At 45.7% G+C, this 23716-nt stretch overlaps 2 protein-coding genes across 8 annotated transcripts in view; one reads left to right on the top strand and one right to left on the bottom strand.

Annotated features, from left to right (window-relative positions):
- PAIP2 (poly(A) binding protein interacting protein 2) overlaps window positions 1-10408 on the top strand; it is a 24929-nt gene extending 14521 nt beyond the window's left edge. The window contains exons 2-4 of the mRNA XM_032336563.1: window positions 5448-5611; window positions 6733-6912; window positions 9414-10408. Of these exons, the coding sequence (XP_032192454.1) occupies window positions 5474-5611; window positions 6733-6912; window positions 9414-9470 (375 nt within the window). The 5' untranslated portion in view covers window positions 5448-5473 and the 3' untranslated portion in view covers window positions 9471-10408. The remainder of the gene's footprint in view (window positions 1-5447; window positions 5612-6732; window positions 6913-9413) is intronic.
- On the bottom strand, window positions 8898-23716 carry SLC23A1 (solute carrier family 23 member 1). 7 transcript variants are annotated; one of them, XR_004284045.1, is made up of 16 exons: window positions 23488-23715; window positions 22279-22340; window positions 21535-21669; window positions 20935-21092; window positions 20105-20193; window positions 19910-19977; window positions 19561-19742; window positions 19329-19449; window positions 18904-19060; window positions 18452-18599; window positions 17492-17931; window positions 17247-17390; window positions 16694-16789; window positions 13736-14002; window positions 10496-10597; window positions 8898-8916 (listed from the first exon to the last, which is right to left on the bottom strand). XR_004284045.1 is itself a non-coding variant. In XM_032336561.1 (16 exons), the coding sequence occupies exons 1-15, from the start codon at window positions 23567-23569 to the stop codon at window positions 13755-13757; spliced, it is 1926 nt and encodes a 641-aa protein (XP_032192452.1). In that variant the 5' UTR covers window positions 23570-23715; the 3' UTR covers window positions 8898-8916; window positions 13736-13754. The 7 variants fall into 7 exon arrangements, 6 of the variants coding, with proteins under 6 accessions (XP_032192452.1, XP_032192449.1, XP_032192451.1 ...); XM_032336561.1 differs by lacking the exon at window positions 10496-10597 and having other exon boundaries at window positions 17492-17621; window positions 17826-17931; XM_032336558.1 differs by lacking the exon at window positions 10496-10597.

The raw sequence follows: 23716 nt of genomic DNA, 5'->3' as shown, positions 1-23716 counted from the left end.
GTCAAATGCAGGGATTGGGCCCCTTTTTGCTAAATTCGGTTTAGATTTTATTTGTTACTGGTTTGTATCAAACGAAGAGGGAGGGGAGTCCCCTGGGTTTCTCAAACTATAGAATTTGCTGAGGCAGATTTTTCATTGTTCACAGAAGCTTGGGCTCATATATATTGTATGGAAATTTTTTTTCTTTAATAAAGTAGATCACAGAGGCGCCTGGGTGGCTCAGTCCTTGGACATCTGCCTTCAGCTCATGTCTTGATCCCAGTGTCCTGGGATCGAGCCCTACATCAGGCTCCTTGTTCAGCGAGACAATATTGGTGCTCCAATAAAATATTTTTTAAAAAAGTAGATTGCAGGGGTGCCTGGGTGGCTCAGTGGGTGAAAGCCTCTGCCTTCGGCTCAGGTCATGATCCCGGGGTCCTGGGATCGAGCCCCACATTGGGCTCTCTTCTCAGCGGTGAGCCTGCTTCACCCCCCCACCGCCTGCCTCTCTGCCTACTTGTGGTGTCTCTCTGTCAAATAAATAAATAAAATCTTAAAAAAAAAAAAAAAAAAGTAGATTGCAGGGGTGCCTGGGTGGCTCAGTGGGTTAGGCCTCTGCTTTCAGCTCAGGTCATGATCTAAGTGTCCTGGGGTTGAGCTCCCACATCAGGCTCTCTGCTCAGCGGGGAGCCTGCTTCCTCCTCTTTCTCTGCCTGCCTCTCTGCCTACTTGTGATCTCTCTCTGTCAAATAAATAAATAAAATCTTTTTTTTTTTTAAAGTAGATTGCATTTATATATAGATGAACTTCCAGTGATTGAGGCTTATTTAAAAACAAGTTTGACATATTTCTAGATGGACAAGTCTCACACCTACGGTTGCTACGTATACCTACTCAATTCCATTTAAATATTGAGTATCCTGTAGTCCGTGCTAAACTTTTTTTTTTTTTTTTTTTAAACTAAAGCTGTAAGACTAAAGCTGTAAGTCACTTGCTAATGCTGTGGTTATCTGAAAGGGAGGATTTAACAGGTGTAAATTAGAATAGGATACGTGTTGGGAAAATAACAAAAAGCTGTTATAAATTGCAGTGTCTCTGAGCATATTGATCAGCTCACATGCAGAGTAAACAAAGTTACATCCATTTGCAAAACAGGATTGACTGGTGCTTTTCATAATATTTGAGTTTAATCTAAAATGGAATGCCCGTCATATGAGAATGAGTACTTTCTTTCAGAGGAACTGATTGGTTTTTAGTCAGAACTTGTTACCCAAAAAAGGATTTTTATTTCATCCAAGATAAATGATAAATAAAAAATATCAAAGCTATCCATCAGGGTGCTTGGGTGGCTCAATAATTAAGCGTCTGCCTTTGGCTCAGGTCATGATCCCAGGGTTCTGGGATTGAGCCCTGCATAGGGCTCTCTGCTCAGCGGGAAGCCTGCTTCTCCCTCTCACGACCCCTGCGTCTGTTCCCTCCCTTGCTGTATGTCTCTCTGTCTTTAAAAAAAAAAAAGAAAGAAAGATATTCATAGTCTGTTTTATCTCTTGTCTGCTTTTTTTTTTTTTTTAAGATTTTATTTATTTACATGACAGACAGAGATCGCAAGTAGTCAGAGAGGCAGACAGAGAGAGAGAGGAGGAAGCAGGCTCCCTGCGGAGCAGAGACCCCGATGCAGGACTTGATACCCTGACCCTGGGATCATGACCTGAGCCGAAGGCAGAGGCTTTAACCCACTGAGCCACCCAAGCGCCCTGTCTTGTCTGCTTTTATAGTGCCTCTTTTTCCTAACCCAAATCATGTTTTCTTTTTTAAGGTTTTTTTTTTCTTTGTTTTTTTTTTTTTTTTTTTTTTACAGAGAGAGAGAGATCACAAGTAGGCAGAGAGGCAGGCAGAGAAAGAGGAGGAAGCAGGCTCCCAGCTGAGCAGAGCCTGATTCGGGGTTCAATCCCAGGACCCTGAGATCATGACCTGAGCCGAAGGCAGAGGCTTAACCCACTGAGCCACCCAGACACCCCCACCCCCCCAGATCATGTTTTCATTCTACCCACACTCTAGCACTTAAATCTTAGTCTGTCTCTGCCTTTCTTTCATATATATACAATATATATATATAGGGCAGAAGATCTTACTAATTTTTAATTGAAGACCTCTTAACTAAAAATGTCACTACCATGATGGTATTGTAAGTAGTAGTCAGTATTTCAGAATATACTTGTGTGTGTCAGACTAGGAAACCGCCCCCCCCCAGCTTAAGAGACTAAATTCATGTCATATGAATGATACGAGTTTTTATTATACTAACACAGTCTTAAGGATAAGTCCATGAAATTAATCTAAAGAAGGGGCACCTGGCTGGCTCAGTCAGTAGGGTATGTGATCCTTGATATCAGGGTTGTGAGTTTGACTTGGGGCTCGAGATCACAACCCTGAGATCATTACCAGAACCCAGATCAAGAGTTGAATGAATGCTTAACTGACAGAGCCATGCAGATTCCCCAGGCTTTAAGATTTTTTTTTTTTAAAGATTTTTATTTATTTATTTGACATAGAGATCACAAGTAGGCAGAGAGTCAGGCAGAGAGAGAGAGGAGCAGGCTCCCCGCTGAGCAAAGAGCCTGATGCGGGACTCGATCCCAGGACACTGAGGTCACGACCTGAGGAAGCAAAGGCAGCAGCTCAATCCACTGAGCCACCCAGGCACCCCGGCCTTAAGATTTTTAAAACTCTGTCTTCATGCTAGGTATGCTGATTCCTCCCTTTGGTGCCAGTCACACTGCTGTTTGTTTTTATGTGCAAATGACTCTTGTTAAATGTAAACCCAGGTTTAGCAATTTTATTTCTACAATTAGAATCTGAAACTTAACGCTTCAAACTTTTGTTTTATTTTTATTTTTTAAAGATTTTATTTATCTGACAGAGAAAGAGACAGTGAGAGAGGGAACACAATCAGGGAATGGGAGAGGGAGAAACAGGCTTCCCGTGGAGCAGGGAGCCCAATGCAGAGCTCAATCCCAGGACCCTGGGATCATTACCTGAGCCAAAGGGAGATGCCCAAGACTGAGCCACCCAGGCACCCCTGCTTCAAACTTTGAGCCACCAATATATCAGCTGGGTTAGGTCATGTTACCACCTATTGAGTAGTGTATAAGAAACTGCTCTGCTTTTACTCACATAAAAAGAGATAGGATGCTTGAGCTAGTTGGAGTGTGTTCATCGTTTGTGGCTCTGTGGGGGTTTGCTATTGTCTTGAAGACTGATGAGCCTGTAGCCCATGGAAGGAGGAAGTCACAGAAGTTGACCCTGATGGGTAGCAGGTCTTTAGGTCCATTGGTGCAGCAGATTTCAGGGCTAAGCTAGGAAGACTGCTTCTGATCCCTGCAGAAAGAGGAAGCAGAAAAACAATCTCAAGATGGAAAGTGTCCTCCAGGAAGGCAAAGGAGAAGAGCAGTGTGGAATGAAGAAGAAGCCCACCCTTTCGGAGGTGGGCACCTGGAGGAAGTATTAGAGTGGGTTGCCCCCCCCCAACAATGTTGTTAGAGAGGATATGTCCAGTAGGCTTATTAGTAACCTTGACATGATAGTGGAGATGCCGATGGAATGGTTCGTGGAGGAGATGAGAGAGAACCAAGGAGGAAAATTAGGGAACTTCATTTGAGGTATAGCTTTCACATTGTTATAGGGGATCCCCCTCACTGAGACCGTCCTAATGAGTTTTGCTTTATGCCTTGAATGCTGAGGTTAATAATAATAAGCTCTCTGCTTCCCAAAGTTGCATTTTCTTGATATACCCTTTACTGTGAACTTGGTGATGTTCCGTCATTTTTCTTCTGGAAAATTCATTTTGACTTAGTCTGGAAGTTTTTCTGTCAGCAGGGGAGTTTAATCAACTTTCATGGAAAGATATTTATTACATACTATAAAGTAACAAAAGAGTTTAAAAGGCAGTCTGTAGGGGCGCCTGAGTGGCTTAGTTGGTTAAGTGTTTTGCCTTTGGCTCAGGTCATGATCCCAGAGTCCTGGGATGGTGTCCTGCATTGGGCTTCCTGCTCAGTGGTCAGTCTGCTTCTCCTTCTACCCCTCCCCTGCCCATGATCTCTCTCACACTCGCTTTCTCAGAATCTTTAAAGAGAAAAAGTCTGTAGATATCTTATTTAAAACCATGCATATTGCATAGATTAGATGGTTGACACTGTACAGTGGACAAATCCAGACATGGAGGGACTTGACAGAGATAAAGCAAATAGAGAGTATGCTATGAAGTCAAAAGATCCAGAAGAGTAAAACGATGGCTCAGTTGATTAAGCCTCTGACTCTTAGTTTCAGCTCAGGTCATGATCTCAGGGTTGTGAAATTGAGCCCAGGTTCCACATTCAGCACAGATTCTGCTTGAGATTCTTTCCCTCTCTTTCTCTCTCTCTCTCTCTCAAATAAATAAATCTTTAAAAAAAGAATAAAAGACCCAGAGCACTCTGTTCCTTGAAACTGAGGAACCAAGAGGTTATTAAAATGTGTTTTCAGGGCGCTTGGGTGGCTCAGTCATTAAGTGTCTGCCTTTGGTTTGGGTCATGATCCCAGAGTCCTGCGATTGAGCCCTGTGTTGAGCTCCTTGCTCGGGGGGAGGCCTCTCCCTTCTCCCTCTCCTCCTGCTTTTGTTCCCCCTCTTGTTCTCTCTCTGTCAAATAAATAAATAAAATCTCTCTTTTTTTTTTTTTTTTTAAGTCTATTTTCATTTGCAGTCTCTGGGCTTTTTAATACCAGTTTTTAAAAGTTGAATTTGCTTTTCATAAAGTAACTTTTAGTGACTTAAGTCTTCCACATCATGCTTATTTTATAAAGCAAGGCATATCTAAAATTTTTAAAAATCAGATGATTTGGGAGTTACGTTCTAAGAGTTGATTACTGTTGATGGTTACCAGAAAATAATAGATGAATCTAGGCTGTTTGCAGCTATTTCTTTTTTTTTTTTTTTTTTTAATTTTTTATTTTTTATAAACATATATTTTTATCCCCAGGGGTACAGGTCTGTGAATCACCAGGTTTACACACTTCACAGCACTCACCAAAGCACATACCCTCCCCAGTGTCCATAATCCTATTTCTTAAACACTAAGATCATTTGAGATAAATACTGAAGCTTTCCAGTTGCATGATATATCACGTGCATTTGGTACCTAACTGTGATGCCTGGTGGTGATAGACGTTAGTTAAGAACTGAAAGAATGGGGGCGTCTGGGTGGCTCAGTGGGTTAAGCTGCTGCCTTCGGCTCAGGTCATGATCTCAGGGTCCTGGGATCGAGCCCCGTGTTGGGCTCTCTGCTCAGCAGGGAGCCTGCTTCCTCCTCTCTCTTCCGCCTGCCTCTCTGCCTGCTTGTCATCTCTCTCTGTCAAATAAATAAATAAAATCTTTAAAAAAAAAAAAAAAAACTGTAAGAATGACTGACAAAATTAACTATTCTTCTTTGAAGGTTAAAAACGACAACTAACGCCAGCCATGAAAGATCCAAGTCGCAGCAGTACTAGCCCAAGCATCATCAATGAAGATGTGATTATTAATGGTCATTCTCATGAAGATGACAATCCATTTGCAGAGTACATGTGGATGGAAAATGAAGAGGAATTCAACAGACAAGTTAGTTTTGTGTACAAACATGATCTTTCTCATAGCCCATGACAGCCCTCAATTTGGATGTACTTGTCCTTGTAATTTGTTTTTCATCTGGTCCCTTATATATGAAATATATGGATTTATATGCCACCACTCCTATTTTATTTGAATGCTGATTACTACCAGGTTTATCTGCTCACTGAAATAACTCAGGGAGCTTTTTCCAGGGTCCCACACCAGATATTCTCATTCAGGAGTACTAGGGTGGAGCCTGGAAAACTTGTTTTTTAAAAACTCCCAGGTCCGGGGACACCTGCCTGGTTCAGTCATATGGGATTCTTGATCTCAGGTTTGTGAGTTCAAGCCCCATGTTGGGTGTAGAGATTAACAAAAAATAAAACTAAAACAAAAACAAAAACAAAAAAAACTCCCAGATGGTTCCATTGTGCAGTTAGGTTTGGAAACTACTGCTTGCATCAGCCAGATTGCTCTTAAGAGAATATAAATCAGGAGCAGACAGGCATAGGTACTAACATACAGAATTGTGCTATTTTTTTCACTTGAGGTTCTTAATTTGATAAGCCTAAAAACTTGACACCACTTTCACCTTTAGATCGTGCTCTTACATTGATAATGTTGTCTTTTATTCCCATATTTCTGGCATCTATTTCCATCTTGTGTCTAGTTCGTCCCTGATTGTGGCTTTGGTAATCAGTAGCCAGTTTGATTTTACCATAAATCTGTTTTGGGTTTGTTTTTAATTACCCATGCCCGAACCCTACCCTCTACAGAATTTTAGTCATTTTTTGGGTCGGGTTAGGGTTTGTGTAGTGTTAAAGTATCACAGGTAATTCTGACAAATTCCTCAGTGAAAACACTCCTTTATTTATTACTTCCCCATCACTCTAAGTGGAAAAAAGAATATTCTGCTGGAAAAAAGAATATTCTGCTAAGACAAAGACCACAAACTCCTAAATAGGTCTTCCCTACTCTTGTGGTAAATTTTTCTTTTTCTTGGCACAGAAGCAGAGGAGAAGGTTACAATATTGTGGTTTTAAGGGCTTTAATTCAAGATATTTTAAGCTGTTCCTAGTGATGTCTTATCAAATGTTCTATAAATTACCCTATATATATTATAAATCCAGATAGAAGAGGAGTTATGGGAAGAAGAATTTATTGAACGCTGCTTCCAAGAAATGCTGGAGGAAGAAGAAGAACATGAGTGGTTTATTCCAGCTCGAGATCTCCCACAAACTATGGACCAAATCCAAGACCAATTTAATGACCTTGTTATCAGTGATGGCTCTTCTCTGGAAGATCTTGTGGTAAAGTTATTTTTCATCTTTTTAAAAACTAGCTCATCGTTCCCCTAAGTGGAAAAGCCAGCATTCATCTGTTTAAGAAGAGTTCTACAAGTTTCTTCCCCTTCGGAAATTGTACTGCTTCTTACTGTGGAAGCAGGAGCCTCCTGGTCTCCTCACTTATGACATGGAGTAACTTCTGACTACACTCTGGGGCTAGTCTCAGACTAACAAACTTCTTGCAGACTAACAAACTTGTTGCAGTTGCTTTTAGTTTTAATAACTATGTTGCCCTGGGATATGTAAATATCTTAAAGCATTAATCCAAAAGAAGTATACAGTATGTCCATGTGACTTGCCTATACAAAAGTAGCTTGATAAAGAGGTTTTGCTCTTTAATTTTGCCTTAAACATTTGGCGACATTTTCAAAATTTTACCTGAAAGGTGAAAATTTGGATTTTTTTTATCCCGACCTAAGATTTTCATTGAGTTACACTAACTCCCATTTAGAACTGGGATTTAATAGGGACTTTTACAAGCGTCTTGGAACTTGTAGGAACACAAACCTATTCGCATTTTTATCTATTTTCCATGTTTTGTTGCTGGGGATGGTATATTTGCAGTAAAAGGTATTTTTAGGAATTACGACAAATAAACATTAGTACAAGGGTAGAACCTGAAGAGTTGTTTGCTAAAATTAAGATAAAATGATTTGAAGTCCTAATGTTGAGCTTTCTGACCATATTGACAATCTCTAATTGCTTTTACAAGATAGTTCTTTGGAATTTACTCCTAGACTCTGAAATATTTTTTGCAGTTGTCGTCTTTTCACTGTGCAGTGATTTCCTACCCTGGCAATACATCATAATTACCTGTGAAACATTAAAAAGAAAAATAAGTCCCTCAGCTACGTCCCAGACTTGTAGAATCAGTTGTGTAGGCATGCTGAGTTTTAAAAAGCCCTCCTAGTGCATACTGCCCGCCTGCTCCATCAGGCATTTGGGAACCATTCTTCTAAAGGGCTATTTGAAGAACATAGAAATTTACATTGTAGGATAGACTTGTTGCAGTAAATGACAGTAACCCGGTTGAGCAGATGTGTGATATGAATAGTCCATTGAGATATGCTTGCTTATGCCTGCATTAGTTATTCCACAAATAATTCTGGTTACTCTGATGAGTAAAGTCCTTTGCTGGTCATAATGTATAACTTTTTTTTTTTTAAATTTTTCAAAGATTTTGTTTATTTGACAGAGAGATCACAGGTAGGCAGAGAGAGAGGGGAAGCAGGCTCCCTGCTGAGCAGAGAGCCCAGTGCAGGGCTCTATCCCAGGACCCTGAGATCATGACCTGAGCTGAAGGCAGAGGCTTAACCCACTGAGCCACCCAGGCACCCCATATATAACTTTAATGTGGACCCATTATAATTGCCTAGAAACTGGTTTGTTCGACTCGACTTGGTTTATTTGAAATTATGTTAATTCCTTCTCATTCTTTTATAGCTGCCAAAAGATGACACATTGAAGAATACTGCTTTTTTATTTAAACCTCACACTTTAAAGTTTAGAAATAATTCACTTGAGAGAAGTGAGACTGGGTATGTCCTATCCAAGGAAATGGTTGTGTATAATTATGAAACTAAAATTAAATTATTGCTCCAACATGTTATTTAATATGCTTTGGTCTTGAAGTAAGTGATGTAGGGGGTTCAGATTCCCTCTAAAGGCCTCAGCATTCCTACATTTCAGGGCCTGGAATACATCTTGATTTCTTTTCATCTTTTGTCAACTGTGGTGGAGGCAAATTTCCAGCTATTCTCAATATACTGACATGTCTGTCTAGGAAAATAAAGATTTAGAGGTATGGAATGGTGACTCTTAGAGACTTTTTGGCCCATTCTTAAGTGTCCCAGAGGAAGTGACTTATCCAGCCTTTCATAGGAAGCTAGTTAGGAACAGTGACGAAATTCCATCTTTGGTCTTCTGATTCCCCATGTAGTTTTCTTTTCCTGTTACAAACCTTGCTTCCTGTGGGAATTAGAATACAGCAATTTTAGAAAGATAACTCCATGTTTTTAGTGAGGATCATGAGCAAAATTAATCCATAAACAATTCTCCAATCTACTTTAATCATCATTTCAACCCTTGTTTAATATTTATGCGTAGTATGAAATGGTTAAAATCAAGTATCATAGTTAAATGAACAGAATTCCTCATTCTGTGACACCTTTTCAGTTTGTGTGAAGTTAGTGGGTTTCTGGTTACACTTTAGCAAATTTAATTTCAGTTCCTACTTTCATTTTAGAAGGTGATAAATTTTCTTATAAATACATAGTTTATCTCTGGTTCTTTCCCTGCTGTAGATAGATTTTGGGGGTTAAGTTTAACCTTACAATCTGAGTTCTTTTGTTTTATATTTTTTGGAAGATATTTTTGCATGTGGATCTGGGTTGAATGCTTCTAAATATCTGAAGCCATCTGTTAATGAATTTGCTTTTTTTTTTTTTTATGTACTTATTTTCCAGGTCAAGAGCAATCTGAATCCAAATGCAAAGGAGTTTGTTCCTGGGGTGAAGTACTAAAATATTTGAGTAGACGGGGCCCTCTTTTGGTGGATGTAGCACAATTTCCACACTGTGAAGGCAGTATTAGAAGACTTAATTGTAAAAGCTCTCTCTTGTCACTGTGTTACACTTATGCATTGCCAAAGTTTTGTTAGTCTTGCATGCTTAATAAAAGTGCTGAGACTGTTATTAAGTAATAAGCTGTCAAACATTTACTGAAAATAGGATTGGCCCCATGGCTTGATGTGAAGACAGCGAGGAAAGAAGCACCAGTCAAGTTGTGACAAAGCACCAAATTAAAATGACCTCTAAATCTTAGTGAATTGTCTTTTTTGAAGCTAAACTAGTCCCTTAGGGTTAGCGAATGCTTGTTGATGTCTAAACTTTTTTAAAATGAGTACATTTAAATTAAGTTCTAGTTGTTAGGTATATTTCTAAGTTCAGACTTCATTTTGCATTTGTAACTATCAAAAAGGATCTCCTTTTTCTGAAGAAGGCCTTGTTAGTTAATTTGAAATAATTCTTTATAGACAAGTATGTCTTTGGTTACTGAAGTTACAAGGGTAGTAATCAGATGATAACTAGTCCTGGCTTCGATGATATTTTGTCACATAAGAAGTAGTTCTTCTAATGTTACATCTGAGGAAGTATGTAATTTGAGAACTGCATCTTCTGAGGAGTCACTGCATCATAGCTATGCCTATGTGAAGTGCAAACATTTGACCCATCATAATCCCCTGAACAAAGTAATAGTAACACGATTTGAGTGGTGCTTTTCCTTGCTTTGTTAACCATCACTACAATAGTCTACAGCACAACTTTTCTTTTAACAAAGCTAGAACAGTTTTGGCTTCTTAAACTTCATACTTGGGTAGGTTAAGCTGCCATACGTGTTCAGTGTGAATAGTGTTTAAGTTGAAAATATTGTAAAAAAATTATATTTTTTCAAAAATATTTAAAAAAATAAATAATAGTAGAACTGAGCTGATGCTTGTGTTTCTTGGTACTGGAATGCAGACTCTCCTGTGGTGATTGATACTCACTTTAGTGTGGGCTCAGTACTTCAGGACAACCCTGCTGGCAAGATTTGCTGAGAGCAGGCTTTATTCGATTCCAGAATGTCAGGTGTGTCCTTATGCGTGTATCTGTCCAAAATACAGTAGTAAAATAAAGCCTGCATCCCCTTCTGTAACCCACCTTGATTGCTTCGGGCTGCAGTCAGTGTCAGGGCAGTTGTAGATACCCATGTTAAGAAACTTTTTGACTGACCAGTATAATAGTAAACTTACTCTAGTATAATCACCTTTGGCTTCTGCCTGTCACAAGCCATTGCTGGTCCGATTGAACTGGTTTGCTATTTTGATTACCTGGACCATCCCTGTTTTCCCCTCACAAGCTTATTTATAATGTTTGTGGCTAATCTTTATTTTGGGATAGGCTGTCAGCCATCTACCAGTTCTCTGGTTCTGCCATACAATTCTGCTCCATGGTCCTACTTAGTTGTTGATAATGCCCTCTGTGCTTTTCTTGAGTTTGTTGGGCCCAAAATTAAAAAGGCCATGTAGTCTGTTCTGACTCACATTCTCCAGGGAAAGGTGGGGGGGTGGTCCTTTGGTTTTCCAGGTGCCCTAGTGTTTTTTAGTAGCTCCCTTAAAAGAAATAAACTAAACAGGTAGGTTTTTTGTTTTTAGTAATTTTGGGGTGCCTGTCTGGCTTAGTCAGTAGAGTATGAGATTCTTGATCCCCATGGGCTCAAACTGACAACCCTGAGATCAAAGAGTTACATATTCTGACAGAGCCAGCCAGGCACCCCAAAATAGGTAGGTCTTTAAGAAACTCTGAAACAAAGTTTTTGGAGCCATGATACAGCCAGTCCCCTCTGTCTTTAATAGCTAAGTACCGCAAGTGACACAGCCGGCTGCCAAATGTATAAGGCTTACAGATTCTCTCTCTCTAAGCTCAGGCGGGGGCAAATGAGTTCATTTAAACATAGTGCCAAATTGCCATAGTGTAGTGTAATTGGAGATTCTGAACTTAAATTAGAGAGGCATTGTAACCTAATGGTTAAGAGCACAGACTAGCCAGACTTCTGGATATGAATCCAGAGATCATGGACAAGTCACTTAACCTGTCTGTGCCTTAGTTTCCACCTTTTTAAAAGGGTTGTGAGTTTGAGCTCCATGCTGGGTGTGGATATTACTAAAAAAAAAAAATAAAGAGGCACCTGGGTGGCTTGGTTGGTTATCTGTTTTTGGCTCAGGTCATGATCTTGGGGTCCTGGAATTGAGCCTCGAATCAGGCTCCCTGCCCAGTGAGGAGTCCGTTTCTCTCTCTGCCCCTCCCCCTACTTGTACTCTCTCTCTCTCAAATAAAATCTTTTTTTTTAACTTTATTTTTTTTTTTTTTTAAGACTACCTATTTCTTTGACAGAGGTCACAAGTAGGCAGAGAAGCAGGCAGTGGGTTGGGGGGAGAGCAGGCTCCCCCACTGAGCAGAGAGCCCGATGTGGGGCTCGATCCCAGGACCCTGAGATTATGACCTGAGGCGAAAGCAGAGGGTTAACCAGAGGGTTAACCTGAACCACCCAGGCACCCCTAAAATCTTTTTTAAAAAATTATTGAAAAAATAAAATTTAAAAATAAAATGGAGACAGACAGTGTCTGTCTCAGGATTCTGTAGTTAATTAAGCACTTACAAGAGTGTCTGGTACATAGAAAGTTCTGTTTAAGTGATTTTTTTTTTTTAAGATTCATTTATTTTTGTATTTGACAGATCACAAGTAGGCAGAGAGATGGGGGGAAGCAGGCTTCCCGCCGAGCAGAGAGCCTGATGCGGGGCTCGATCCCACGACCCTGGGATCACTACCTGAGCCGAAGGCAGAGGCTTTAACCCACTGAGCCACCCAGGTGCCCCTAAGTGATTATTTTTACAAGAAAGCCATGTTGTAGGCTTAGCTCTCATTTTGTTGGAACTGCTCTTTTTTTTTTTTTTTTTTTTTTTAAGATTTTATTTATTTATTTGACAGAGATCACAAGTAGGCAGACAGGCAGGCAGAGAGAGGGGGAAGCAGGCACCCTGCTGAGCAGAGAACCCGATGTGGGGCTCGATTCCAGGACCCTGAGATCATGAACTGAGCCAAAGGCAGGGGCTTGGGGCGCCTGGGTGGCTCAGTGGGTTAAAGCCTCTGCCTTCGGCTCTGGTCATGATCCTAGGGTCCTGCTCAGCAGGGAGCCTGGTTCCTCCTCTCTCTCTGCCTGCCTCTCTTCCTACTTGTAATCTCTGCCTGCCAAATAAAATAAATAAAATCTTAAAAAAAAAAAAAAAAGGCAGGGGCTTAACCCACTGAGCCACCCAGGCACCCTGTTGGAACTTTTCTTGACTTTTTAGGGAAACTGCACATTAAAGCTACTTACTGTTTGGGGCGTGTGGGTGGCTCAGTGGGTTAAAGCCTCTGCCTTCGGCTCAGGTCATGATCCCAGGGTCCTGGGATTGAGCCCCATATCGGGCTTTCTGCTCAGCAGGGAGCCTGCTTCTCCCTCTCTCTCTGCCTGCTTCTCTGCCTACTTGTGATCTCTCTCTGTCAAATTAATAAATAAAATCTTAAAAAAAAAAAAACTACTTAGCTGTTTAACTGGAGAGTCAGGCATCTGCATTACAGGTAGAGATGGAAAGTTCGAGAGCTTCAACTATTCCATTTTGAAGCACTTTGGACAGATCATCCCATCACGCCCATGTGGCATAGTTTTAGGGTATTGGAAGTCATCCTGTTACGATTTTAGGGATTTTTATGTTATCACTACTGAAGGCAGCATATATGAGAGGAAGTTTCCTGGTTTTGTGCAGTATTTCTCAACCTATTTCATGTCATAAAGTGCTGTGGGCTTTTGGGTTCTATTTTGTTTTTAGCATATTGGAGTACACAGATGGGGCTGCCTGTGGCTAGAGTTTATGTGTGAGTTTAGGGCTAGAGTTTAGGGCTGAAGTTGACTCATTTCCTGCATAGACACCCAGAAAGCTAAAGGGTCAATATGTCAGCATACTTGTAACCTCTTAGTGACCCACACCAGTTGGAAAGTTCTACTCTCATTATGAAATGGTTAAGGAATTGCACTCGAAATCTGTATATTGACGTTTTACAGTGTACCTTTCCCTTGAAGATAGTCAAATAAGTCACAAAAACAGAAGCTGAGTAGTTTTGTTTTTCTTTGGTTAAAGTATAAAAATATTGTGATTTTTTTTTTTTTTAACCCTCCTACAAAAGATAGTCTTAACACACATCCTACCTTTACTAGGAGTAATTTTTCAGACTTTAGTGCATGCAGATCCAGTTTGTATATTTTCTGGAGTGTCTTCTGGAACTGGAGGCTGGGTTTTCGACCTTGAAGAAAATCCTTTGAAGACTGGGCAGATAGGAATGTATTTCAGAAAGGCAATTCTTTTTACAATGTTCATCCCAATGGGGAAGTCATAGCTCTTGAGGCTGGTGGACATCTCACTGTTGGCATGGGCCCCAGCTTTCCATTGTATCAGACCTCGTTCTTCTGGGCTCCCTGAAATGGAACAGTGAGGTTGTCAGGGCCAGCAGCCCTCCACTACCTCCGCTCCATACCTCCATAACCTAGTCCTGAGACAGATTTCTGGAATCCATTGTCTTCATTCTCAAGTATTTTCTGGGACTGGAAGGTTACTGAATCCATGATTTCTCAGTTCTTAACTTGGCCAGAACTCTAGGAAACCCTAAAGGTAATACTGATTCTAATTAGTATCTTTTTTTTTTTTTTTAAAGATTTATTTATTTATTTGACAGAGAGAGATTACAAGTAGGCAGAGAGGCAGGCAGAGAGAGAGAGGAGGAAGCAGGCTCCCTGCTGAGCAGAGAGCCCGATGCGGGACTCGATCCCAGGACCCTGAGATCATGACCTGAGCCGAAGGCAGCGGCTTAACCCACTGAGCCACCCAGGCGCCCTCTAATTAGTATCTATTGTGTATCCGTAGTGTGCCAGGCTCTGTGCTAAATGCTTTAATTTCATCATCTCATTTCTTCAAAACATAACTGTGGAAGGTATATAGGCACTACTATACATATTTTTATGAAGAAACAGGCAGAAAGGTTAATTGGCAACTTAACATCTCTAGTATGGGGCTAGTATTTGCTAAGCTGATGTGGAACAATAGCGCCCAGCCTGCTTTGGGGTCAAGGAGGGCTATTGAGAAACACTATAATCAGTATTAATATTCAATATCCATATTTGGAAAATAAACTCATTTTTATAATACAAACCTCAGAGTCAAGCCAAGTAAAATCTTTGTTGGTAGTATGGATACACAAAAGATTATTTACATCTAGGGGAATGCTCCCTCAGGAGGTAGGGTAGGGGTGCCTGAGGTCTCAGGTTTTCACAAGAGGGCTGGGGTGGAAGAAGAATGATGCAGTGTAAATCTAGAGGAAGGGGGGTTCTACTAGCCCCACTAGCATTTGCTGAACTAATTTGCTCTTCTAAGTTTGGGCTATAGATGGGGAAGGAGCAAATGCAAAGCGGCCCATCAGCAAAATGCCATCACATAGCAGAAAGTATGTGATTCCATAATTAAGGAATTCTGATTTAGCCAGACCTGGGTGTGAATTCAGGTTGCGTGACCTTAGGCAAGTGATTTGACCACTGGGGGCTTCAGATTTCATCAATGCACATTGAAGGACTACTGAGGATTATGTAGCACAACATGTATAATGATCCTTGGAAGAGATGGTTGCTGATAGGCAGTTGGGTTGAAGGTTGGGGATGTGAGGAATTCAGGCAGTCTGAGGCTGTTAACAAATGGGTAGCTTATTCCAGCTATCCAGATCACAAGCCCCGTTGTATACAGCTGTCCACCTGAGGCCTTCCATCTCCCCATATTCCTTGGGCATTGAGGCTGCCACTTCTTTACCTCTGGTCTGCAGCCTGGCTTTCTCTCAATGGGGAGGGGCAGGTACCTCCCATTAGTCCTTGGGGTAGCTGCTACCAAGAGTTATCACATCATCTGATGCTAAAATCCCTAAAAGGGCCATGGCACCTAGGCCCTTCCTGCCCATGCTTCAACCCTGCAGCTGTGTTTAGGCCGGTAAGTGGTAGGGGATGGAGGACCATCATCCTGCTGCTCCCATGCCTCATCTCCCTGGACTGATGCAGTCTTTAACCTCTGCCTCCACAGCTTTCTCTGGTCTTCCAGGTCCCCTGAAACCCTCCAACAGAGGCAGTATGGTGCAGTGGCTGGGACACAAGCCATAGACTGCATCCAGTAGACTTTGTTAGAATCTCAGATTTGCGACCTTTTAAATCTGCAAACATTGTGAATGTTGGTGAGTCACTTAACATCTGTGCTTCTGTTTCCTTGCGAAATGGTGTTGATAGTTTCTGCCTAACAGGATGGTTTTTGAGAATGAAGCAAGACATAGTTTCATGCCTGACCCATAGTAAATGGTAAATGTTAACTATGCTTGTTACTCATTAGAACACGGAAAATTCATTACTTAATACAATTGGTGGCATTTGGTTTTTATATTTTACAGGACATCTAAACATTGGCCGGAAGGTTCTCAGGGGCCCACGCTAAGTATCCTTCCTCCACAATCCCTGTGAAAACCCTGATACCAAAGAGAATGTTTGGGGCTCTCCTAGTAATCAAGCGTGATGGGTTGCTGGCATATTTGGAGTGGGTTTTGGCACCCAGATTGATGTTTCATTTGTATCTGGCCTAATGGAAGAAAGCAAAGGCTCCCAAAGGCACCCTTCCCCTGGTGGCTATCAAGAAATGGAGAGAATGGGGCGCCTGGGTGGCTCAGTGGGTTAAAGCCTCTGCCTTCGGCTCAGGTCATGATCCCAGGACCCTGGGATGGAGTCCCGCATCGGGCTCTCTGCTCAGCAGGGAGCCTGCTTCCTCCTCTCTCTCTGCCTACTTGTGATCTCTGTCAAATGGATAAAATCTTTAAAGAAAAAAAAAAAAAAGAAAAGAAAAGAAATGGAGAGGAAACAACTCACAGGGCTGGGGAATGACTCCCCTAGACCCACCCTCTTCAAGACCTGTAGAGCATGTCTGTGCCTCTGTCCAGCCAGTGGTTTCTTCAGCCCAAGTGGCCCTGCTTCTCCTTGCAGGGCCCTCATTGCCTGGGTCCTGGCCACACTTGTGGTTGTGGGGCCATCTGCTAGAGTGCAGATGAGCCCAGCCTAGTCTTCTATATCCCTCCCAGGGCTGACCCATACCTGGCACTGTGTTGTCCAGTATGAAAGCGAGGCACCCACCCACGAACATCTCTGTGGTCAGCAGCACAGTCAGAATCTGGTCCACTTCAGGAATGCCTGTGGAATAGGCCAAGGGCCAGTGGGCATCTTGGCTTCTGGAGACAGAGCTCAGGGACTTTGCTCCCAGTTGTGCAGCTTGTTGACTTCTTTGAGCAGGCATGGAGATGAAAGGGTACAAATCCCAACATTCACACCTATAATCCCAGGTTAGTCGTCTTGAGACACATCATTTAACTTCTCTGAGCCTCACTTTCCTCCTCTGTCACGTGGACAGGACAGTAGTATCTGTCTTGAGGAACTGTTGTACATATTAAATGAGCACAGGTAAAGCTCCATGCCTGTCCATAGAAAGTGTCTCAGTAAAGGACACCTGCTCATTCACTTCTCAGCTTCTCCTTCATCCAGGGTTGGGCAGGATTTGTGGCTCTGTCGCAGGGTGCCTTTGAGGGAAAGACCCATGCCCAGAGCCCACTACACCTCCCCCACCCCCAGACATTCTGACTAGTGGAGGTACCTGTGTTTATGGTGCCAGGGTTGGACTCCAGGTAATTGGGCAGCGTGAGCCCAAAGAACATAGAAAATCCGAGCACGAACAGGTTGCGGGAGGAGTTCATGTCCACAAACTGCAAGTTGGATAGCCCCACAGCCGTAATCATGCCTGAGGGCGCAGAATAACTGCTGGAGCTGCCCCACAAGCAGGGTGGGCTCCTCCACCGCGGAGCGCCTCCCACCCCCACCCACTGGCTACACACCACTCACCAAAAAGGGTGCAGAACATACCCCCCAGTATGGGGTCAGGGAGTGAAGCAAAAAGGGCGGTGAACTTGCCAACTGTGCCCAGGACGAGCATGATTCCCGCACCGTACTGTACCACACGCCGGCTGCCTACCTGCATGGGAGCCGGGGGTAGGGTTAGGCCCTGGAATGGACCTGGGTGGCTGAGCTTGCGGAGGGAAGGCAGGCAGGACCTGTCACAAAAGCGAGCACGAAAGGGCCCCAGGCTCATTGTGGGGTTGGATGGTTCATAGGTCAGGTGGGGCTGCAGTACAAGGAATGGCAGGGGGGCACTTTGTGTGGCTCTGGCTTGTGGCACCTTGGTAATCCCCAGAACACCAATGTTGGGGCTGGATGACGTGGACCCATTGCCTGTGCCCAGCAGCCCTGCGATAATGCAGCAGATGCCTTCAGTGAAGATACCCCTGTAAGGAAAGGGCGAGTTGGGGGCTTGTGTCCTCCCCTCGCCCTGGGCGGGCTGCATGCCTTCTTGGGGACAGTACAAGCTGCAACTATCTGTAGTACTCCCCACTATAGGCCAGAAGTAGGTCTGGGAGCCAAGAGTCCACATCCAAGCACTAGTCCCAGTGCCCTAGCACTTAACTCCCTTAGGCAACTCTGGGCTTCTGTTTCCTCGTCTGTAAAATGGGGATAATAAGGGTACCTGTCTCAGAATAGTTAGTAGACTGCATAGGAAAATGCACATGAAGGGCCAGGCACGTTGAAGATTATCAAATAGTTTCCCTTAGGCTTCATTACCTCAGCGACTCAAAGCACTCGGACTGAATGATGAGAGCATCCCCATTTTGTAAGTATGGAGAACAAGATCTTGAAAGTATTAGTACTTGACGAAGTCCACACTTTTGGGTCCCCACCATGTCCCTCCATTTGCTTCCCGAGTGGCCCCTGAGAAGATCAGATGTGGGAGAGGGCAGGTGGCCATACCTGTTGATGGCATGTACAGGAGGGGGTGGGGCACCCGCCAGGCGGGCACAAGCATAGTAATCTCCGATGGACTCAATGATGCCTGCCAGTGTGGCACTGAACATTCCCAGGACAGCAGCCGCAGTCACTGTGGGCAGGCCCCACTGACCTGGATCAGGAGGAGATAGGAGCGGGGGATGCAGTGCCACTGGGTGGGCCAGGGAGGGGACTGGGCAGTATGTGGGGGGATGGGGGGGGTGAAGGGACCTCGAGCTGGGGTGGGGGCTAGAGTCCTGAGAGCTCATTTGGGATCCCTCAGAGTCGTGAAGCTGGAGTGAGGTTTTGAGGAAAACACTCTGGCACACTAGAAATGTGCACCTAATGCTCATTATGTTGTCAATTGGATTGGTGTCATCCGGGGCCCCTTAGATGGTCTCAGCTGGAGGCAGAGGGGGCCAGGTAGGGTGGCTCACAGGGGTAGGGAATGCGGATCCAGGGTGCAATAGCCATGATGTCCCCTCGTGCATCTGTCCGTGCCTGGAAGCCGTAAGCGGTGGGGTCTGAGGGCAGCACGTTTGTCAGGGTCAGGATGTAGCAGAGCAGCCACACGGTCATGATGGCCAGCACAATCTGAAGTGGGGTGGGGTGAGAGGAGCACTGAGGGCCTGGGAGGTCTTGGTCCAGGGGTAACCAGCCCCTACCTCAACCCTAGCCTCTGCCCCTGCCCTAGCTCAAGCCTGGGCCCCCATCCCTGCTCTGGCCCCTGACTGGGACCTTGTCTGTGCTCTGGCTCTAGCTCTTTTGCTGTCCTGGACCTGCCTCCCAACCTTTGCCCCGGACACAAGTCCAGCCCCTGCCCTAGTCCCAGCCCCAAGCCGCCTGTCATCTCCTCACTCACTGGAAACATCTTGAAGATCTGGATGCGGAAGAGAGTCAGGCCCTTGCCCCAGCGGTAGATAGGCAGCAGGAAGGTGAGGTTACGCAGGTACTGGGAGAAGAGGATGATCAGGAGAATGGAACTGGGGGCAGAAGCACAAAGGAAAGATGGCTGGTAGGCTGGGCTAGGGACAGGACGTGAAGAGGGTGAAAGGGCTAAGGCTGGACAAGGATCAGGCCTGGTGTCTGCTCACCAAGCTGAGATGCCCCAGTGGGAACCAGCTCGGTCACCGGCAGCTTGGAAGACAGACAGGCCAATGAGGGAGACAGTGGGGGTGACCGTGAGAGGTCCTATGTAGCTGAGCAGGGCCCCAGGCAGCCCCATCAGCCCGATCACCACCTCCACCATGCTGGACACTATGATTGCACCCTGGACCTAGAAAAGCAAAGACCAGCTATAACATAGAGGCTATCACCTCTACATTATAAAAAAAAAGAAAGCTCCTGGACCACCACCTTGAATCCTCCAAATCAGCAGTGGCTCCTCTCCCATCTAGCCCCCTCCTCAGGTCCAGGTCTCTTCCACCCCAGGTGCAAACCCACCTCTCGTATCCGTGGGTGCCAGATATGAGAGGTATTCAGGGGAAGACTCCAGTTACCGTAGATATCCTCTGGGAGCAGAGACAGGAACACACACATGGCCAGGGAACAGAGAGAGAAAGAGAAGATGCTGCCATGAATGCACCTCAGTGCTCCTGGGCCTCTCCTTTCCAACACAGCCCCCAGAAGTGTGCCCACCTTCCGGGGGGCATTTCCATCTCTCCAGGGCCAGGATGGCTTTGGCTGGGACCAGAAATGCAAAGGCGCTGGCCTGGAACAACGGCAGCCTGGACAGAGAGGCACAGAGCGGCAGGGTTGGGGTCAGGGGTGGGCAAGGACACAGAGACAGGAGAGATGGGGAAAAAGAGTGGTGCCAAGAGAAGGAGACAGAATCACACCCAGAAGCAGAGACACAGATGGACAAGGGACAGGGCAGACCTGAGAGAAGTCACTGCAGCCCCAGGCAGGACTATTAATTCTGGGGGCCCAAGGAAGAAAACAAATGGAGTCCCTGGTCCACAAGCTTCCTTCCCCCTTTCCTTCTCAGCTCCTGCACTGTGAGGAGCCACGTGCAAGGAAGTAGACAGCTCAGCTCTTGCGCCCAAGTTCCACTCAAACTTCCTCCGTCCTCCCAGCACACAACCATCTTTTGGCCACCCAGGCCTTGAGCTGTGCGCTCGGGGACAGGGGGCCCCCAGGAGGATGGGCCGTTGAAGAGGCCCACAAAGAACCTAAAAGCTGGGAGTGGGTGGTCCTCATTACCAAAGTAGGACTTAACAGGGAGAGCCCAGCTAAGGGTACATTCCTTTAAACCCACCAACTCTTTGCCTTTGGGGAGCTTAGGGCCCCAAGGTAGGATCCCAGCTGCCTCGCTCTAAGGGTGGCTTGGGAATAGGAGGAGCATGTGGGGGCACTTAGCAGCTTTCTTGCCCCCCACCCTGCCCCCAAAAGAGCCCTCAAGAGAAACCACCTGCTCCTGCTGTGTGTGTTTTCACGGTGGGGCGTGGGGCGGGGGCAGTGCAGCTCACCGGATTCCCAGTGTGGTCTGGATGAGGGTGGTGATGCCCACGCAGGTGAAGATCGTCCCGATGAGCTGGCTGACCATGTGCTGGTCCCGGCCCACACACAGCGCCTCAGCCAGGAGGAAGGGCACAGCAATGGTGCCACTGAAGCATGTCAAGTAATGCTAGGTGCAGGGAGAGTGCGTGAGGCAGCTCCCTGGGAACCAGGGAGACCCCAGCGATCCTCACACCTGCCTCAGGGGGCCTGAACCCACACTGCCCCTGGCAAGGTGCTCACCCGGGCCTAAGACTCATACAAGGATTCCCAGAGAGCTACCGTTCACCTCTCTCTTTGGGGTACTAATTCACCCTCAAATATTCCTGTGGCTTCTGTGGAGTGGGTCTTCTCCCCTGTGACTGACATTCTGCCTGTCAGGTGACACATATTCCCAGGGAAGATCTCTCAGGCCCCATCAGAAACCCCCTCCCCATGCCAGCTTGGGACAGTCACAGCTGTTGACCTTAAGTTTCTCTTTCTGTTACCCAAGATAAACTTGGCCAGGAAGCGGGCTGGGATCCTGGGGAGCATGCAGAATGGGAGTGGGGAGGCCCTGTGGGGAAACCCACCTGGAAGCCCAGCAGAATACACAGGTACCAGGGTGGCACATCCTCGATCTTGTACAACATGTCAAACTTGGGCTCTCTGGGCAGGGACACCGTGGGATCCCTCTCGGAGTTCCCTGCAGAGCCCAGGGACTCATGCTAGGGCAGCAGAGAGAAGTAATTCAGGGTGGAGTGACAGGGACCAGCCAGGTTCATGCTGCCCCAGAATCAATCAGATGGCCTGAATGGCCTGTCAGATGCTCAGTACGGCATTTGAGCCCCACCCTCCCTCATGGTTCATCCACCCAGCTGTCTCTCAGCCTGATTACCCCTGGCTCCCTCCTCACATTCCTTTGTTCAGGGATAAGTCCTCTGTGCTGGCTCCTGGAGTCCTTGGGACCAGCGCATTCCAGCCAAGGGGATGGGCCCCTAAGTCAGCAGGCCCCAACAGCCAAAAGGAGAGGGGGCAAGAGGGCTGAAGTCTGTGAACAGGTCCCACCCTTGCCACTGGAAGATCTTTGGGGTTGCCCTGGGTGTGGGGTGGGTGGTCCCTGCTGGCCCACCAGCTGGAGTCAGCCCGTCCCAAAGCTGATGACTCCTGCACCTTCACTGCCCCCCCACCCCATCCCCCAACTACTACTTTCAGCTTGGGATAGTCACTCTCAATCAAGTTCATCAGAAGTTCATCAGTTCCCCGGAAGGCATGAGCAGGCCCTCTAGCCCCCACCCAACCCTGCCCCCACCCAGCTCCCACCCGTTCCCCAGCACCTGTGTCCGGCCCTCCAGGTTCTCCTGGGCCCTCATCTTTGGGGCACAGCTGTGAGCAGTTCCTGAGGAAAAGAGGGGATGGCTTTACAAAGGCCAAGGAGGACTTTAGTCCACACATCAGACATTGTTCCAAGTAAATCTGTAACCAGATTCCCAGCTCTGATTGCGAAAGGCAGACCTGAGCGGAGATAAGTATTAACTCCAGCCCTAGTGGTAAAGGCCACCCAAGCCTCGGTCACATTTCTCTCCTGAGCATGCACCCTTCCCTGCCAGCACCTGAGCCTGGGCGTGGGACCTGTTGTTTCCAAGAGGGGGCCAGGGTGCAGATGAGGAGCGGACAGTTCACCAAGCCCCAGGTGACAGGGAAGAGAATGGTAGTAACCTTAATAAGTCACACTCTGAATGAGACTCTTCCTCACTTTTTAATAACAAGTTAATGATTATCATCATCAAAATCACGTTTCTTAATGAGGAATGACTGCCTGCCAAATGTATTCCCGGGTTGAACTCCAGGCACTGGCGACGTTAACCTCTTTTACTGCTGAGGAAACAGATCTCGGAGATGTGATCTGACCGAGGTCACGTAAGTAGCAAGATTTTAGAACATCATTCCTAAAACTCAGGTTAACCTGAACTCCTGAGTTCATGCTATAAATCAGCCATTGGATTCAGTAAAGGGCTGCCTTTCCCATATGGCCACATACCCCTCAGTGTCACAGAGGCACAAAACAGATGGGCCACTGGAGGAGAAGCTGCCCAGGGTGGCCCAGCCTTGTCTGTTCCCTGTGTCAGGACGACTCCCTCCCCGCCCTCCCAAGTCAGGACTGGCTGCCTAACCTACAGGACCCAGTGCGAAAAGAAAATTTGAGGCCCCCATTCAAAAAGTATTACGAATTTTTTTTTTTTTTTTTTTTAGTATTATGAATTTTGATACAGCAGAGTATTAAACCAAATCAAACCAAACCTTTCTAAGCACTGGGCCCCATGTGAGTGCCTGTACCACAGCCGCTGAAGCCTGCCCTGGACTCAGCCTGTCTTGTCCTTCTGGCAGGCCCACTGGCCTGGCCATGAGGGCCGGAGCTGGCTGAAGGGACTTGGGGAGGGTCTGAGGAGCTGGAGGAGCTCCTTAGCTGGTGAGGATTGGGCCTAAGTTTCCTGGTTCTGCTCCCCACTGTGCTGCCCCAGGTCCAGCCCCCCAGGCCCACCTACTTCTGGGTTGTTGCGCCCATGGCCAGGCCCTGCTCCACAGGCCCTCAGGCAGCCGGGCTCTCCAGCTGGGCAGCAGCTTCATGCTACAGCTGTGGATCCGTCCGCCTGTCCAGCCTCCAACTCTTCCCCTAGCTCCTGCTGCCTAGCGTCTGCTTAGCTCCTGCTCTGCTTCCTTGGCTCCTGCTCCCAGGTGTCCCAAAGTTGTCTGACCAGTTCGAAGCTTTGAAAC

The sequence above is a fragment of the Mustela erminea genome, chromosome 3 (genome assembly GCF_009829155.1).
Source record: "Mustela erminea isolate mMusErm1 chromosome 3, mMusErm1.Pri, whole genome shotgun sequence".
NCBI lineage: Eukaryota > Metazoa > Chordata > Mammalia > Carnivora > Mustelidae > Mustela > Mustela erminea.
This window is presented reverse-complemented; position numbering and strand designations above follow the sequence as displayed.

Bases quoted from the DNA above. Each gene is read 5' to 3' on its own strand.
- SLC23A1 (XM_032336557.1), bottom strand. From the start codon at position 23,569: ATGAAGCTGCTGCCCAGCTGGAGAGCCCGGCTGCCTGAGGGCCTGTGG. The intron at 20,194-20,934 runs GTGAGCTGCACT...CTCTCTGTCCAG, and splicing joins CAGACCACACTGGGAATCCG to GCTGCCGTTGTTCCAGGCCA. The intron at 19,450-19,560 runs GTGAGCAGACAC...TTCTGCCCCCAG, and splicing joins CACTGGGGCATCTCAGCTTG to TTCCATTCTCCTGATCATCC.